Source organism: Herpailurus yagouaroundi, unplaced genomic scaffold (genome assembly GCF_014898765.1).
Source record: "Herpailurus yagouaroundi ecotype Mexico unplaced genomic scaffold, PumYag 166, whole genome shotgun sequence".
Classification (NCBI taxonomy): Eukaryota; Metazoa; Chordata; class Mammalia; order Carnivora; family Felidae; genus Herpailurus; species Herpailurus yagouaroundi.
In genome coordinates, this window is record NW_024412407.1 from 33,524,247 (window position 1) to 33,540,338 (window position 16,092).

At 37.9% G+C, this 16,092-nt stretch overlaps 1 protein-coding gene and 1 long non-coding RNA gene across 7 annotated transcripts in view; both read left to right on the plus strand.

Moving 5' to 3' along the window:
* GUCY2C (guanylate cyclase 2C) overlaps positions 1-1,901 on the plus strand; it is a 146,707-nt gene extending 144,806 nt beyond the window's left edge. For all 6 annotated transcript variants that reach the window (XM_040488846.1, XM_040488845.1, XM_040488849.1 and 3 more), the window contains 2 exons: positions 80-156; positions 1,256-1,901. In XM_040488846.1, the coding sequence (XP_040344780.1) occupies positions 80-156; positions 1,256-1,430 (252 nt within the window). In that variant the 3' untranslated portion in view covers positions 1,431-1,901. The remainder of the gene's footprint in view (positions 1-79; positions 157-1,255) is intronic.
* A 765-nt stretch (positions 1,902-2,666) lies between these two features.
* Positions 2,667-16,092, plus strand: part of LOC121038891 (uncharacterized) — a 32,630-nt gene continuing 19,204 nt past the window's right edge. Inside the window, exon 1 of the long non-coding RNA XR_005794554.1 lies at positions 2,667-2,715. This is a non-coding gene — a long non-coding RNA (uncharacterized LOC121038891). The remainder of the gene's footprint in view (positions 2,716-16,092) is intronic.

The window sequence follows — 16,092 nt, forward strand, 5'->3', positions numbered from 1 at the left end:
TGACTATTTGTCAGAATGGCGGGCTGGAACTGACCTGTCTCCCTGGCCTCCGTGGCACTCACCTTGCTTGCCTCCCTAGGGAAGAGGAACCGAGACTACCTACTGGCTGACAGGGGTGAAGGACCGGGAGTACAACCTGCCAACACCTCCTACTGTGTAAGCTGCTGGGGGGTGGGTGTGGTGGGGAGGGGACAGGCGAGTGGAAGTCTTGGCTTTGACAGCTGTGCCACATACAAGGAATTTCACTGTGGGCAAAAAGCTTGGCTAGTGGCAATGATCTATTGAATAAGAGGCCAGGGACTACATACACGAGAAGTTTAGAAACCTCCCCCTCTGGCTGCCAGACATGGGGTGTTTCAGGCATGCTCAGAACAGAGGGTAGTTGACCGCTCACCTCCTGCATGACAGGTTCGGGCATGAGTGGAGCATGCTGGGGCAAAGAGGCACCCTAATCTCTACGGCTGCCAACGGCTCTCTTTTGGGCTGCTGGAAACGGGCCCTCTTCCAGTCCCAGGACTGCAGTTCTGCGTTTTCATGTGGAGCTTGGGTTCTCCCAGAGAGGAGGAAGATGAGGTTTCAGGTCTAACGAACAGGTTTCAGTTCCCTTGAAGATGACTCAAATGACCATCCAGTTGCACGTTTCGTTGCTGCAATAAGTCATACAGCTGTTACTGTGGCTTTTGCTATGGCACAGAGACCCTGTCTTGCAGACCCCTAGATGCTGGACCCACATAGACGGCAAGCCTGAAGAGAAGCCAAAACAACCCAGATCTTTTCTGGGCCGCAGGTCCATTTCAAACTCTTGAAACCCACCATCCCTTCTAAGCCTTCCTCAGACAAGAGCCGCGCTCCAGGATGTGTGGGACCAAGTCCTCAGGCTTATGTTGCAGGGGCCTTGCATTGTCCTGGCTTCTTTTCTCCTCCCTGCGGTGGCTTGCGCAAACCTCACTGCACTTCCAAATCAAGCAGCGTGTTGTTTCAGTTTGAAATTGAAATATAATTTTCAGCTCAAAATATATTCTGCTCTTTCTCCAATTACACAGAGCAGGGATGGCAGCTCTTTTAAACTTGTCAAAAGCAAGGCTCATTCTGTATTCTCCGGACTCCCGGTGTTTGGTGCAGAATAAGCATTCCAAAGAAGAATTCGATAAAATAAGCATTCTTTTGGGTCAACTGAACTGATTGTTCTGGAGCTAAGGAATGTTCTGTGTGAATTGCTGAGAAGTGCCATTTTTTCTCCCCACTCTCTTTCCAGGGAGAATCAGCAGCGCTTGCAAGCCGAATTTTCCGACATGATTGCCAACTCTTTGCAGAAAAGACAGGCGGCGGGGATAAGAAGCCGAAAACCAACACGGGTGGCCAGCTACAAAAAAGGCAGTCTGGAATACTTGCAGCTGAACACAACAGACAAGGAGAACACCCATTTTTAAACCAAAATGAAGTCCAAGGACTCAGCAAATTAAGTACAGCCTCACTTAGCGGCCTCACGTGTCCCAGAGACCTAATGCAATAGAAGACTTGGATACTACACTCTGCTTCACCTTGGCTGCCCTGTCTGGAACACAGACTTGCCTCTATGAATCAGACGTGCGCTCTCAGCACAAAAATTACCTTTTACTGTGGAGTCTGATCTCAACAGTGACTCCAGGGAGCTTCCACCTGGGAAAGAAGAGGAATGGATGTACTATCTCTAGGTTGAAGAGATTGTGTTCTTACTTCATCTGTTTTGTTTTCGTTTTTGTTTTGTTTACTGACTGCTTTTCCTTCTGCATTCATGAGAGGAGTTTTTTAAATTGTCACAATTATATCTTAAATAACTTTTCTCCATTAAACTATATTTAACTCATAATTTTTGCAGAAAGTATGCTACATGTTAGGCAGGAATAAAAGTTAAAAATTTACTGAGTCTGTGAATGTGTTTCCACCGGCTCTAGCCATTTCCCTGAAATGCTGCAGCCATCGTCTTGTGCCTGCTGAAAAACTGTGCTTGCTAAATTCCCCAGCACTGAAGTCAGGCAAAGCCAGCACTGTCGCTCAGGGCCAAAAACCTTGATGTTTAGTATCACCTGCTCCACATGAGGTGATTTTACATCTAGACTTCTACCACGGGAGGCGGGACCTACAGTTGTCTCCCGTCTGAGACAAAGATCAAATGTTACTTCCCGGTAAATACAAAGTCCAGTAAAACCTTGGATTGTGACTAACTTGTTCTGCATGTGTTCTACCAGATGAGCAAGCATTTCTAATAAGTTTTAACTTGATAAACAAGAGATGTCTTGCAATACAAGTAGTACGTGACACCCAATGTCACCTGATCACAACTGAGCCAATGGTTCTTTTCTCTCTCTCTCTCATTGCAGGATTGTGGGTGACCATCCCCCATGCTTGATGCTCAGTTTTAGGCCGCAGTGTTTGGCAGAAATCAGTGATTTTTTCAGAACATTGGAAGGTGCCCACAACTGACACTAGTATATTTTTTTGTCACTTCAAAGCACATTTGGACAGTCCTTTGCTTTTCCATACAAGAGTAAACTTAGGAATGCTTTGCTTTATTCTAGGTCATTGGATAGGTTTCTTGTTAAAGTTACATACAAAGAAAAAGATTCCATTGAGCCAATAGATAGCAGTGGATCCATTATTGATAGTGAAAGTCGTCCTACACAATCGGCTTCCTCTCTCTTGTCTCCCTCACACCAGCCACGAAGGTTTTCAAAGGTAAGAACAGGTTAATTTGTTTAAGTTTATTTATATTTTGTATTTTCTTTATTGTATTATATTACAGTATTGTAATCATTTTTATATGAATATTTTTGGGTTGTGGAACGAATCATCTGAGTTTCCATTATTTCTTATGGGGAAATTCTCTTTGATATACAAGTGCTTTGGATTCCAAGTATGTTTCCAGAACGAATTATGCTTGCAAACCAAAGTTTTACTGTACTTTAAACTCTGCAATTATCCCCTTCCTGCCATCCAGCAGCCATCTTCTGCCCCCTTTTCGTGGCACCCCAACATGACTCATTTGCTTAAAATCTCGGGGGAAAGACAAAAGACAGCTGGTGTTGAGTAGAGTAGAATCGGCAAAGGCAACAACAAGTATGTAACACTTCTGCCACTTAACCTTCAGAAATCAAGTGCTTCGACCATATTACTCCTACCCCAGCCTCTACCACAAAAACCACTCCAGAGATTAGGAAACATGTTATGTCTTCTCCATCACCTGGAAAAACATAAAACGAAAAATAGTAAAATATATTGTCTTCTGATTTATATGTTTAGCACTTCATATGCAGCATGGGTCCTTAACCTGGAATCTGGAGTTTTATAACTTGTGTCTCAGCACTCTACATCATTGGCTTTACAATTACAAAAAATATGCTTGTAAAGCAAGAATTCTCATACATGCAAGATAGTTCAGAAAGTTTGTCATCCATGAATTCCATGTGAAAAAAAGTACAAAAGGAAGTACTCTGTTAAACAGGAAAGAAATTCAAGAGGAATACAGGAAATACTAAAATCAATGCTTTTATACCTTTGATGTATACTCCTCTTAAAAACTAAAGATAGGACTTAAAAGTATTGAAGTAATAATACAACTCAATCAATTAGCTATGCGTTTTGTCTGTTTAGTACCAGCTATCCAGTATCAAAAAAGGAATTAGGATTTAAGTGAGAAAGGCAATTTTACCTTATTCTCCTTTTTTATAACCCCCTAGAAAACAATGAAAATAACAGATTATAGAGGAGACAACTAAAGAAGCAAGAAATACTCAAGATTTTAAACTTCAATTTCAATTAAAGATGAGCAATTTTAAAATATATAACACATAAATGCATACCTGTTCAAAAACTGTCATCTGGAAAAAAATAAGGGAGAAACCTTGAGCCAGCTCTTACTTTCTCAAGACCTCAAGCAGGAAAGAGATTTCCCTCAAAGTTAACATTACATCCTAAAAGGCTGATCTCAGGGCAGATCTAGGCCATGAACAAGCAGGAAATGACCCTAAATATTTGAAAGCTTCAGAATGGCAGAGAAAATAGAAATTATGTTGACATAAGATCTTCAACTTCAACTATGTTGAAGACCTTCCATTCCGCTGTAAGGAGATGCCAGAAGTGAAGCAGAGGAAGGAGGGAGGGGGAGACAATCATTTCCGTAGCAATTTTAAAAGGCTCAGATATGAATTACATTAACCATTCAATGGAAACAGTGCAGTCTAATAGAGATATGTCAGCCTCACATGTACATTTCTTAGATTTCTATTCTGAAAAAAAATAACAGATTCATAGGAAGTTGCAAAAATAGTACAAGATGGCATAGACACATTTCTCCCTGATCTTACTCTCTAAATACGTGTAAATGTCCTCTCTAAATGTTATGTAAATCCGTAATATAATGCAAGTCACAATCAAAGGAGAACCCAATAGGATGGGAAGAGGAAAACAGACTTGTTAGGGACATCAAGACTGACAGAACAACATTGCAACAGAGTGTCTTGCTTCCCTCTACCCAACAAAATGAGGCAAGCCAGACCCAGCATTTTTAGACTTTTAACCAATCAACAAAACTACTTTGCAATTTTGTCAAAATCAGCTGTCCATACATGGCTGATTCTACTTCTGGGTTCTCTATTTTATGCCATTGATCCAGGCATTTATCCCTCCTCCCATGTCACATAGTCTTGATTATTGTAGCTATATAATCAATCTTAAAATCGGGTGGAGTGCTTCATCCCACTTTATTCTTCTTTTACAAAATTGTTTCATCCATTACAGTTTTTGCCTCTTCATATAAGTTTTAGAATAAGCTTGTATATAGCTATAATAAAACTTGCTAGGGTTTTTGATATAATTTGCATCAAACCAGTATGTCAGTTTGGGGAGAATTGACATCTTGGCTATGTTGAGTCTTCCAGTTTATGAACATGGTATATCTTGCCATTTATTTATTTCTCCTTTTACATATGCAATTTAAATGTCCTAATAGTTATATTTTTAAAAAGTAAAAAGAAACAGGTAACTTACTTTAATAATATATTTAATTAAACCAGTGTAAACCAGTGTTATCATTGCTGCATGAAATCAATATAAAATTATTAGATATTTTTCATTTTTTGTGGTAAGTCTTTAAAAACAGTCTATATTTTATAGTTACAGAACATCTCAATTCAAACTAGTCATATTTAGAGTGCTTAATAGTCACATACCACTAGTCATTACTAATTGGGCAGCACCACTTTAGAATGCCACAAACTGGAGGATATTCTTTTTCAAAGAAGGGAAAGGAAATTATAGATTAAGTGAGGGAGCAAGAGGATTTGTTCACTCTCTTAAGAGACAACCAGATACACACATGACATATGTGTTGAAACTACATCATGGGGAACTTTAGACAACTGTAACTAGTATATAAAAAGCTCTAAAGGAAGGTGTGCCTGGGTGGCTCAGTCGGTTAAGCGTCTGACTTCGGCTCAGGTCATGATCTCACAGTTTGTGGGTTCGAGCCCCGTGCCAGCCTCTGACAGCTCAGAGCCTGGAGCCTGCTTAAATTCGGTGTCTCCTTCTCTCTCTGCCCATCCCCCACTCATTCTGTGTCTCTCAAAAATAAATAAACGTTAAAAATTAAAAAAAAAAATAAAAGCTCTGAAGGAAAACATGGGTAACATGTTTCAGATGGGCAATTCAGCATACTGTCGGAAACAAAAGGAAATAATCAAATGGAAATGCTACAAATAAGAAGCATAGTGACAGAGAGGAAGAATGCCTAATATCTCATAGTTAGACTTGCTGAAGAAAGAATCAGTGTACTTGTAGCACTAAAGAAATCATGCAAACTAGAAAAATAAGTATATAAACTGAAATAGAACTACTAAAAACTGGGGGACAATATCAAATAGCCTCAGGTATGTAAGTAAAATCCCAGTTATAGAACAATGCAGAAGAAACATTTGAAAAAATAATGACGAAAAATCGATCAAATGTAATGACAGACACCAAGTTACATATCCAAGAATATCAAAGAACATCAAACAGGATAAACGCTCAAAACTACACTTACATTCAAACTGCTGAAAATAAAGAAAAAATTGTAAAAATAGCCCATAGTTGGTGGAGGTGGGAACACACATGACACACAGAAGAACAAAGTTTAAACATACAACCTGCTTTTCTTCTGAAACTACGTGAACTAAAAGACAATAAAATGGCATCTTTAAAGTGTCGAAGGAAGAAAAATAGCACTCTATACCCCCCAAAACTCAAAAGTGAATAAAAATAGACTTGCTCAAAAAAAGAATGTGAAAATCTATTGCCAGTAGTCCTACTCTACATTACATATTTCTTTTTTCTTTTTTTTTTAATTTTAGTTAACATACAGTATAATACTGGTTTCACAAAGTAGAATTTAGTGATTCGTCACTTACATACAATACCCAGTGTTCATTACAAGTGCCCTCCTTAGTAGCCATTACCCATCCAGCCTATCTCCTACCCACCTCTCTCCATCCACCCACAGTTTGTTCTATCATGGCTTTTCTCTATCATTAAGAGTCTCTTGTGTTTGTTTCCCCTCTCTTCTTTCCTCCCCTTTCCCATATGTTCATCTGTCTTGTTTTTTAAATTCCACATATGAATGAAATCAGATGGTATTTGTCTTTCTCTGGTTGACTTATTTCACTTAGCATGATACATTCTAGCTCCATCCATGTCATTACAAATGACAAGATTTCATTCTTTTTATTGGCTGAGTAATATTCCATTGTATAATATATACCACATCTTCTTTATCAATTCATCAATCAGTGGACATTTGAGCTCTCACCATAGTTGGGTTATTGTCAATAATACTTCTATAAATGTTGGGGTTCATGTACCCCTTCAAATCTGTATTTTTGTATACTTTGGGTAAATACCTAATAGTGCAATTGCTGGACCATAAGGTAGTTCTATTTTTAGTTTCTTGAGGACTCTGCATACTGTTCTCCAGGATTGCTGCCCCAGTTTGCGTTCCCACTAACAGTGCAAGAGGGTTCTCTTTCTCTGCATCCTTGCCAACACCTGTTTTTTCTTGTAATGTTAATTTTAACTATTCTGATAATTGTGAGTTGGTATCTCATCATAGTTTTGATTTGTATTTCCTTGATGGTTGAGCATTTCTTTATGTGTCTGTTAGCCATCTGGATGTCTTTTTTGAAAAGGTATATGTTCAAGTCTTCTCCCCATTTCTTAACTGGGTTGTTTTTTGAGTGTTGAGTTTGATAAGTTCTTTATAGGTTTTGGATACTAACCCTTTATCAGATATGTCACTTGCAAATATGTTTTCCCATTCTGTGGGCTGCTTTTGAGTTTCATTGATTGTTTCCTTCTCTGTGCAGAAGCTTTTTATCTTGATGAAGTCTCAATAGTTAATGTTTGCTTTTATTTCCCTTGCTTTCAGCAACATGTCAAGTAAGAAGTTGCCGTGGCTGAGGTAAAAGAGGTCTTTGTTCTGGGGTCAAATGGTCTTTTATCCATTTTGAGTTTATTTTTGTGTATGGTGTAAGAAAGAGGTCCATGTTCATTCTTCTGCATGTGGCTGTCCAGTTTTCCCTACACTATTTGTTGAAAAGACTTTTTTCCATTGATATTCTTTCTTGCTTTGTCAAAGATTAGTTGACCATACGGTTGTGGGTCCATTTATGGATTTTCTATTCTGTTCCATTGATCTGTGTGTTTTGGCCAGTACCATACTGTCTTGATGACTCTTGCTTTGTAACATAGCTCGAAATCCAGAATCATGATGCCTCCAGTTTGTTTTTCTTTTTCAGGATTGCTTTGGCTATTCAGGATATTTTGTGGTTCCATAAAAATTTTAAGATTGTTTGTTCTAGCTCTGAGAAAAATGCTGCTGGTATTTTGATAGGGATTGAATTAAATGTGTAGATTGCTTTGGGTACTATAGACATTTTAACAATGTGTGTTCTTCCAATCCATGAGCATAGAATGCTTTTTCATTTCTTTGTGTCCTCTTCCATTTTTTTCATAAGTGTTCTATAGTTTTCAGATTATAGATCTTTTACTTCTTTAGTTAGGTTTATTCCTGGGTATCTTATGGGTTTTGGTGCAGTTGTAAATGGGATAAATTCCTTGATTTCTTTTTCTGCTGCTTCATTATTGTTGTATAGAAATGCAACATATTTCTGTACATTTATTTTACATCCTGTGACTTTGCTGAATTCATAGATTAGTTCTACCAATTTTTGGTGGCGTTTTTTGGGTTTTCTAAATAGAGTATCATGTCATCTGCAAATAGTGAAAGTTTGACTTCTTCCTTTCCAATCTAGGTGCCTTTTATTTCTTTCTGTGATCTCATAGCTGAGGCTAGGACTTCCAGTACCATGTTAAATAACAATGGTGAGAGTGGACATCCCTGTCTTACTCCTGTCCATAGTGGAAAAGCTCTCAGCTTTTCTCCATCAAGGATGGTATTAGCTGTGTGTTTTTCATATGTGGCCTTTATGATGTTGAGTTATGTTCCCTCTATGTCTACTTTGTTGAGGGTTTTTATCAAGAATGATGCTGTAATTTGTCAAATGCCTTGTCTGCATCTTTGACAGGCTCATATGGTTCTTATCCTTTCTTTTATTAACATAGTGTATCACACTGATTGATTTCCAAATATTGAACCATCCCTGCAGGCCAGGAATAAATCCCACTTGATGGTGATGAATAATTCTCTTAATATACTGTTGAATTGGATTTTGTAATATCTTGTTGAGAATTTTTGCATCCAGTTTCATCAAGGATATTGGCCTGCAATTCTCCTTTTTAGTGGGGTCTTTGGTTTTGGAATCAAGGTAATACTGACTTCATAGAATGAGTTTGGAAGTTTTCCTTCTATTTCGATTTTCTTGGAACAGTTTGAAAAGAATAGGTAATAACTCTTTTTAAATGTCTGGTAGAATTCTTCTGGAAAGCCATCTGGCCCAGGACTCTTGTTTGTTGGGAGACTTTTAATTACTGATTCAATTTTTTTTGCTGGCTGTGGGCTTGTTCAAATTTTGTATCTCTTCCTGTTTCAGTTTTGGTAGTCTGTGAGTTTCTAGAAATTTGTCCATTTTTTCCAGATTGCCCAGTTTATTGGCATATAATTTTTCATAGGATTCTCTTGTAATTGTATTTTTGTTGTTTTGGTTGTAATCTATCCTCTTTCATTCATGATTTTATCTATTTGGGTCCTTTCTCTTTTCTTTTTAATAAGTCAAGCTAGGGGGTTATCAATTTGTTAATTTTTTCAAGGAACGAGTTCTTAGTTTCGTTGAGCTGTTCTCCTGGGGTTTTGTTTGTTGTTTGTTTGTTTCTATATCATTTATTTCTGCTCTAATCTTTAGTATTTCCCTTCTTCTACTGGCTTTAGGCCTTACTTTCTGTTCCTTTTCTAGCTCCTTTCCCTTCTTCTACTGGCTTTAGGCTTTACTTTCTGTTCCTTTTCTAGCTCCTTTAGCTGTAAGGTTAGGTTGTGTATTTGAAACCTTTCTTGCTTCCTGAGATAGGGCTAAATTGCAATATACTTCCCCCTTAGGACTGCCTTTGCTGCATCCCAAAGGTTTTGGACTGTCGTGTTTTCATTTAAATATACTTCCATGGAGTTTTTTAATTTCTTTCTTTTTTTAAATTTTTTTAACGTTTATTTATTTTTTTGAGATAGAGAGAGACAGAGCATGAACGGGGGAGGGTCAGAGAGAGGGAGACACAGAATCTGAAACAGGCTCCAGGCTCTGAGCTGTCAGCACAGATCCGACGCGGGGCTCAAACTCACATACCGCAAGATCGTGACCTGAGCCGAAGTCGGCTGCTTAACCAACTGAGCCACCCAGGCGCCCCTTTAATTTCTTTTTTTAATTTGTTAATTTCTTTAACCCATTCATTCTTTAGTAGGATGTTCTTTAACCTCCATGTATTTGAGGGCTGTCCAAATTTTTTCTTGTAGTTTATTTCAAGTTTCATCACGTTGTGATCTGAAAATATGCATGGTATGATCTCAATCTTTTTGTACTTGTTGAGGGCTGATTTGTGGCCAAGTATGTGATCTATTCTGGAGAATGTCCCATGTGCACTTAAAAAGAATGTGTATTCTGCTGCTTTAGGATGAAATGTTCTGAATATATCTGTTCAGTCCATCTGGTCCAGTGTGTCATTCAAAGTTATTGCTTCCTTGTTGATTTTTCTGCTTTAGGTGATCTGTCCATTGTTGTAAGTGGGGTATTAAAGTACCCTAGTACTATTGTATTATTATCAATGAATTTATTTATATTTGTCATTAATTGATTTATATATTTGGGTGTCCCGAGTGGGGGAGGCATAAATATTTACAATTCTTAGCTTTTCTTGAAGTATTCATTATGACACAATGCCCTCTTCATCTCTTGTTAGAGTCTTTCTTTTAAAATTTAGTTTGTCTGATATAAATATGGCTACTCTGACTTTCTTTTGACATCCATTAGCGTGATAGATGGTTTCTCATCCTTTCACATTCAATCTGCAGGTGTCTTTAGGTCTAAAATGAATCTCTTGTAGGCAGCATATAGATGGATCTTGTTCTTTTATCCATACTGATACCTTATGTCTTTTGCTTGGAGCATTTAGTCCATTTACATTCACAGTGATTATTGAAAGATACAAATTTAGTGCCATTGTGTTAAGTGTAGAGTTGGTGTTTCTGGTGATGCTTTATGGTCCTTTCTAGTCTTTGTTGCTTTTGGTCTTTTTTTTTTTCCTCCATTCAGAGTCCCCCTTAAAATTCTTGTAGGGCTGGTTTAGTGGTCACAAACTCCTTTGGGTTTTGTTTGTGTGGGAAGCTTTTTATCTCTCCTTCTATTTTGAGTGACTGCCTTGCTGGATAGAGTATTCTTGGCTGCATATTTTTTCCATTCAACATGTAGAATATATCTTGCCACTCCTTTCTGGCCTGCCAAGTTTCTGTGAACAGATCTGCTGTGAACCTGATCTGTCTTCCCTTGTAGGTTAAGGATTTTTTTTTTCCTTGCTGCTTTCAGGAATCTTTCCTTGTCTGTGTATTTTGTGAATTTGACTATGATATATCTTGGCGATGGCTAGCTTTTACTGAATTTAATGGGAGTTGTGTGTGTTTCATAGATTTTGATGACCAGGCCCTTCCCCAGTTTAGAGAAGTTTTCAGCTATAATTTGCTCACATAAACCGTCTGCCCCTTCTATCTCTCTCTTCATCTTCCGGGATTCCTATGGTGCAATTGTTACTATGTTTTAATAAATCAATGAGTTCCCTAAGTCTGCTTTCATATCCCTGATCTTTGTTTCCGTCCTTTTCAGCTTCATATTTTCCATAATTTTATCTTCTATATTACTAATTCACTCCTCTGCCTCATTTATCCTTGTTGTTATGGCATTTGGTTATAACATTCTTAATTTTGCCCTGACTAGATTTTAGTTCTTTTATCTTTGCAGAAGGGGATTCTCTGGTGTCTTCCATACTGTCTTTCAAGCCCAGCTAGTATCCTTATAATTGTTGTTTTAAATTCTAGTTCAGACATCTTACTTTTAGACATTGACTAAATCCTTGACTGTCATTTTTTCTTGTTCTTTCTTTTGAGGTGAATTCTTCCATCTTGTCATTTTGGAGGAAAAAAAGACAAATCCAACAATAATGATAATAGAATGAAATAAAAATTTAAAAAATTTTTAAAAATTAAATAAAGGAAGCCAGATCCTAGGTGTGTTTTGGTCTTCTTGTTAAGAGAACCTTGATAGAAAAAAAATAAAAGAAGAGAAAAAAAATTAAAAATTAAAAATAAATAATAAATTAAATTAAATTAAAATTTTGTTCTTTCTGTATCCAAGAAACAAACAAACAAACAAAATCAATAACAACAAAACAAAACAGAAGCAACAACAAAAAACAAATGAACAAAAACCCAAATAAAACTAGATCCAGTTTCCCCTAGAACTGAAACTTTGCAGCAACTCTATGATCATTAGACTAAGCCAGCGGAAGGGATTTGTACGGGTTGGCTGAGGAAGGGGCCTGCTGCTCTGATTCCCAGGAGACTTTCCCTCTTGGAAATAGGGGTGGGGGGGCAGGCTTTGGTATAATAAGGATTCCATTCTCCACTTGGTGGTGCTGTTTAGCTTACTGGGGTCAATCAATGTTGCTGGGCTAATAGTGAAAATGGCTTCGCCTTGCTCTCTAGTCTCCAGAGCAGGAAGTTCATACCCTCACAGATGCCCAACCACTCCTCCTGTGTCCCCAACTTCCATCAGCTCCCTCTCTTCCCCGTCTGTGTCTGAGCTATCTGCCTACCAGGGAGCGCCTTTCTCCATAGTTTTATCTCAGATACAGCTGTGTTTCAAAACCTCACACTTCAGACAGTCTTGCAGTTTAGACCCACAGTGATCTGGTGGAGGATTTTTGCCTCACTGTGGCTGGCTTGTTCCAGGAACCAGTCTTACCACCGCACAGCAGCAACAGCTCCGGGTTTATGGTAAATTACAACACACAGCCAGCACCAGGGTTTGCTGCCCTTAGCTGGTGTCTTTGTTCCTATATGGGTGGCTTGATGGCACCTGCTGGTCTTTTGCCTGTAGAGAGGCCATATCACCTCTACCAAATGCCCTCCAAGCAGGGGAACCGCTTCTCCCCATATCCCCCAGGAGATCTTCAGACCATGCTGCCCACTCTGGGGGGGCTTGGGCCTGCTTCCTTGCCAGAGCATCACCAGAGGCTGACTTCTAAAACTTCACCACTCTGTTCCGCTGTTTATAAAAACCTGGCAGTATTGAAACCCTCTCCTTTTTCTGCATCAATGGTTTTGGGGATCCGTTTTCTTGTGCAGTCAGTCCCCTGTGCATGTTTTCACTCTTTCTCTCTATCTGCTTTCAGGAGGGGTGCTTTCTTGCACAAACCTGATATACTGCTCTCTCTCCCCCCAACTCTTTCTACTCTCTGTGAAAATGGCTCCCTCCCCTCTGCAGCACTGCAGCTCTTCTCTCTCCCAGTTTACCTCTCCACACCACATACCTACCGTATTCTCTCCCTCAACTTATGCAGATTGTTCTGTTAATCCTCAGATCTATTTCCTAGGTGTTCAAAATGGTTTGATGGTGGTCTAGCTGGGTTTGAGGGACAAAACAAGTCCAGGATCCGCTTACTACTCCACCATCCAAACTCTTCTCCTCTACAATACATGTTAGATGAATATGATACCAGATAGAAACTTGGATCTTCAAAAGGAAATGAGGAGTATTGGAAATGCAATATATAAAAGTACATAATTTTTTTCCTATTTTTAATTGTTTTAAAACTCTTGTATTTACCTTCTGTTTTCAGTTTTCTGTTGGATCTATTGGATAGCACAGATTTAGAAAAGTTGCCACTTTGTTTTGATTTGCTCTTTGACTTTTCACTGAAGGAAATATATAAATTAAAAAGTATATGAAAAGATATTCAACATCATTAATCATTAGTAAAAGCTACTTAAAGTCACAATGAAATAACCTACACACTTATTAAAGTGTCTAAAATTAAAAATATGACAATGTCAAGTGCTGACAAAGATTCAGAACAAATATAACTCTCACACATTGGAAACAATGTAAAATGGTACAGAAACTTTGGAAAATAGTTTGTCAGGTTTTATAATGTTAAATATTTACCATAGGGTCCAACTATCCCACTCGTAATTTATAATTATACAAATGAAATGAAAACTACATTCACACAAATACATGTTTCTGAATGTTTTTATTAGCTTTATTCATAAGTATCAAAACTGGAAACAACTGAGATTTGTTCAATAGGTGGATTGATTAAGAAACTATGGAAAAGCCATTCAATGAAATACCACCCAGCAATAAGAAATAATGAACTACTATTTCACATAACAACATGGATGAATTTAAAGTCCAACTTTTTAAGTGAAAGAAACTAGATCCAAAAGACTATCTATTATATGATTTCATTCATTTGATATTCTGGCAAAGAGACTATTTTTAAATTTTTTTATTCTTTATTTAATTTTCACAGAGAGAGACAGTGAGACAGAGTTAGACTGGAGGAGGAACAGAGAGAGAGGGAGATACAGAATCCGAAGTGGAATCCCGGCTCTGAGCTGTCAGCACAGAACCTGGAGCGGGGCTTGAACTCACAAATCGTGAGGACATGACCTGAGCTGAAGTTGGATGCTTAACCAACTGAGCCACCCAGGTGCCCCACAAAGAGACTATTACAGGGGTAGAAACCAGATCAGTGATTGCCAATTGTGTGGAGAGGGAATTTGACCACAAAGAGATAGAACAAATGAACTGGAGTGAAGGCGAGGGTGATGTAACTGTCCTATTTGGTACTGTGGTGGTAAGTACATGACTCTATGCATTTGTCAAAACCCTAGGACTATGTTGCACAAAGGAAAGACTTTTATTATGAGTAATTTTTTAAAAAGCAACCATATGTGAATGCAGACTGAGACAAACGAATCTGTTACACAGAATGGCATAATCTCACTAAAGAAGGCGGTAAAGAAAGGAGCTTACATAAGTAACTTCAGAAAACAGTGTTTTGAATGGATATCCTAAGGCTAAAAACAAAAAGATTGTACAAAACATTGCAGTCTAATTGATCTGTCTTTCCCTAGAAAAGCATGGGCGAGAAATTTTGAAATTCCTTTGAAGGATACTAAGGTTAAATAAACAAGGAAATATATTTTAGATATGAACAACAGGTTTCACATTCAGAGAAAGAAGTTAGAAATGAGGAGGGAATGTTAGAATTAACCTTGAAGAGCTAGATTGGATCAGAGGTATCGCTACAAATCATGTTTTGTTTTGTCTTTTGTGGGTTTTTTTGTTTTGTTTTTTAGAGAGAGATTGCAAGCAGAGGACAAGAGCAGAGGAGAGAAAGAGAGAGAATCTTAAGCGGGCTGTTTGCTCAGCATGAAGCCCAACATGGGGCTCAATCCCACAATGCTGGTATTATGACCTGGGCCAAAATCAAGAGTTGGATGCTCAACTAACTGAGCCACTCAAGCGCCCCTGAATCATGTTGATTTTTAAGATAGATGATAATGATGAGATAGATAGATAGACAGATGGATGATAGATAGATAGATAGATAGATAGATAGATGTATATGTGTCTATATATTAACCAACTGATAGGACCTAGAAGTAGTGACACCCCGACAACTATGAACACTACTACTGTCCAGATAATGGGTTGTAAACACTATTCACAAAAGGTACCAGGGCTTCTTGGAGCAGTGAATGATTTAAAATCTAGAGCAGAAAAAATATAAAATAAGCCTAGAGGACTTTGTGTTGCCAGGAAGTAATGAAATGCTCAGGGGGTTGAAAAAAAGAAGTTGTGGGCAAGTCAGAATGGCACAGCAACCAACGTAAAGGAACTCCCAATAGTCAAACCTGCAAGAAATTTAGCACTAAAATAAACAATGAAGATTTTGATTATAACTTAAAGAATAAAGTAAATATCCATGATTCCATACTGCTATAAATAAGTGACTAGATATATAAATAAATGATGGAGAAGAGACAATTCTTCCTTATAAGAGAATCCAATTAATAAATGTAGAAGAAGTGAAGAAAATTAAAAATGACTATGAGAACACCAGAGTAATAATTGTTACAGGCAAGATCTACCAATTAATGCTAAAACTGATGGGTGAAAATTTAAAGAAAAATAGAGTATTTGCATAGTTGCAGAGTATCTCCCTTTAAGTATTTATTATTACAAAGGAAAAAATAGTGATCTAAAGTGGAAAAGCCTCAGACCCCACCTTAACCAGATGATTAAGACTAACTTCACCAGTCTTAAGACACATTAACATCATGTACCCCCAGATATGATGCACTGAGAGTCCCATCACATAGACGATATTCTTCCCTAAAGTATAGCCTCAATCTAATCATGAGAAACACACAAACTCAAGCCGAGGGATGTTTTCAGTTCTAGAGGGACATTAATCAGTGCTAGAAAGAAAATTGGAGGAAAGAGTGAAATCCTAAGAAATGTACCTTATAAGAAACTCTTTCTTAGGTTGAAGGACTAAGAAACGAAATATGTTTGA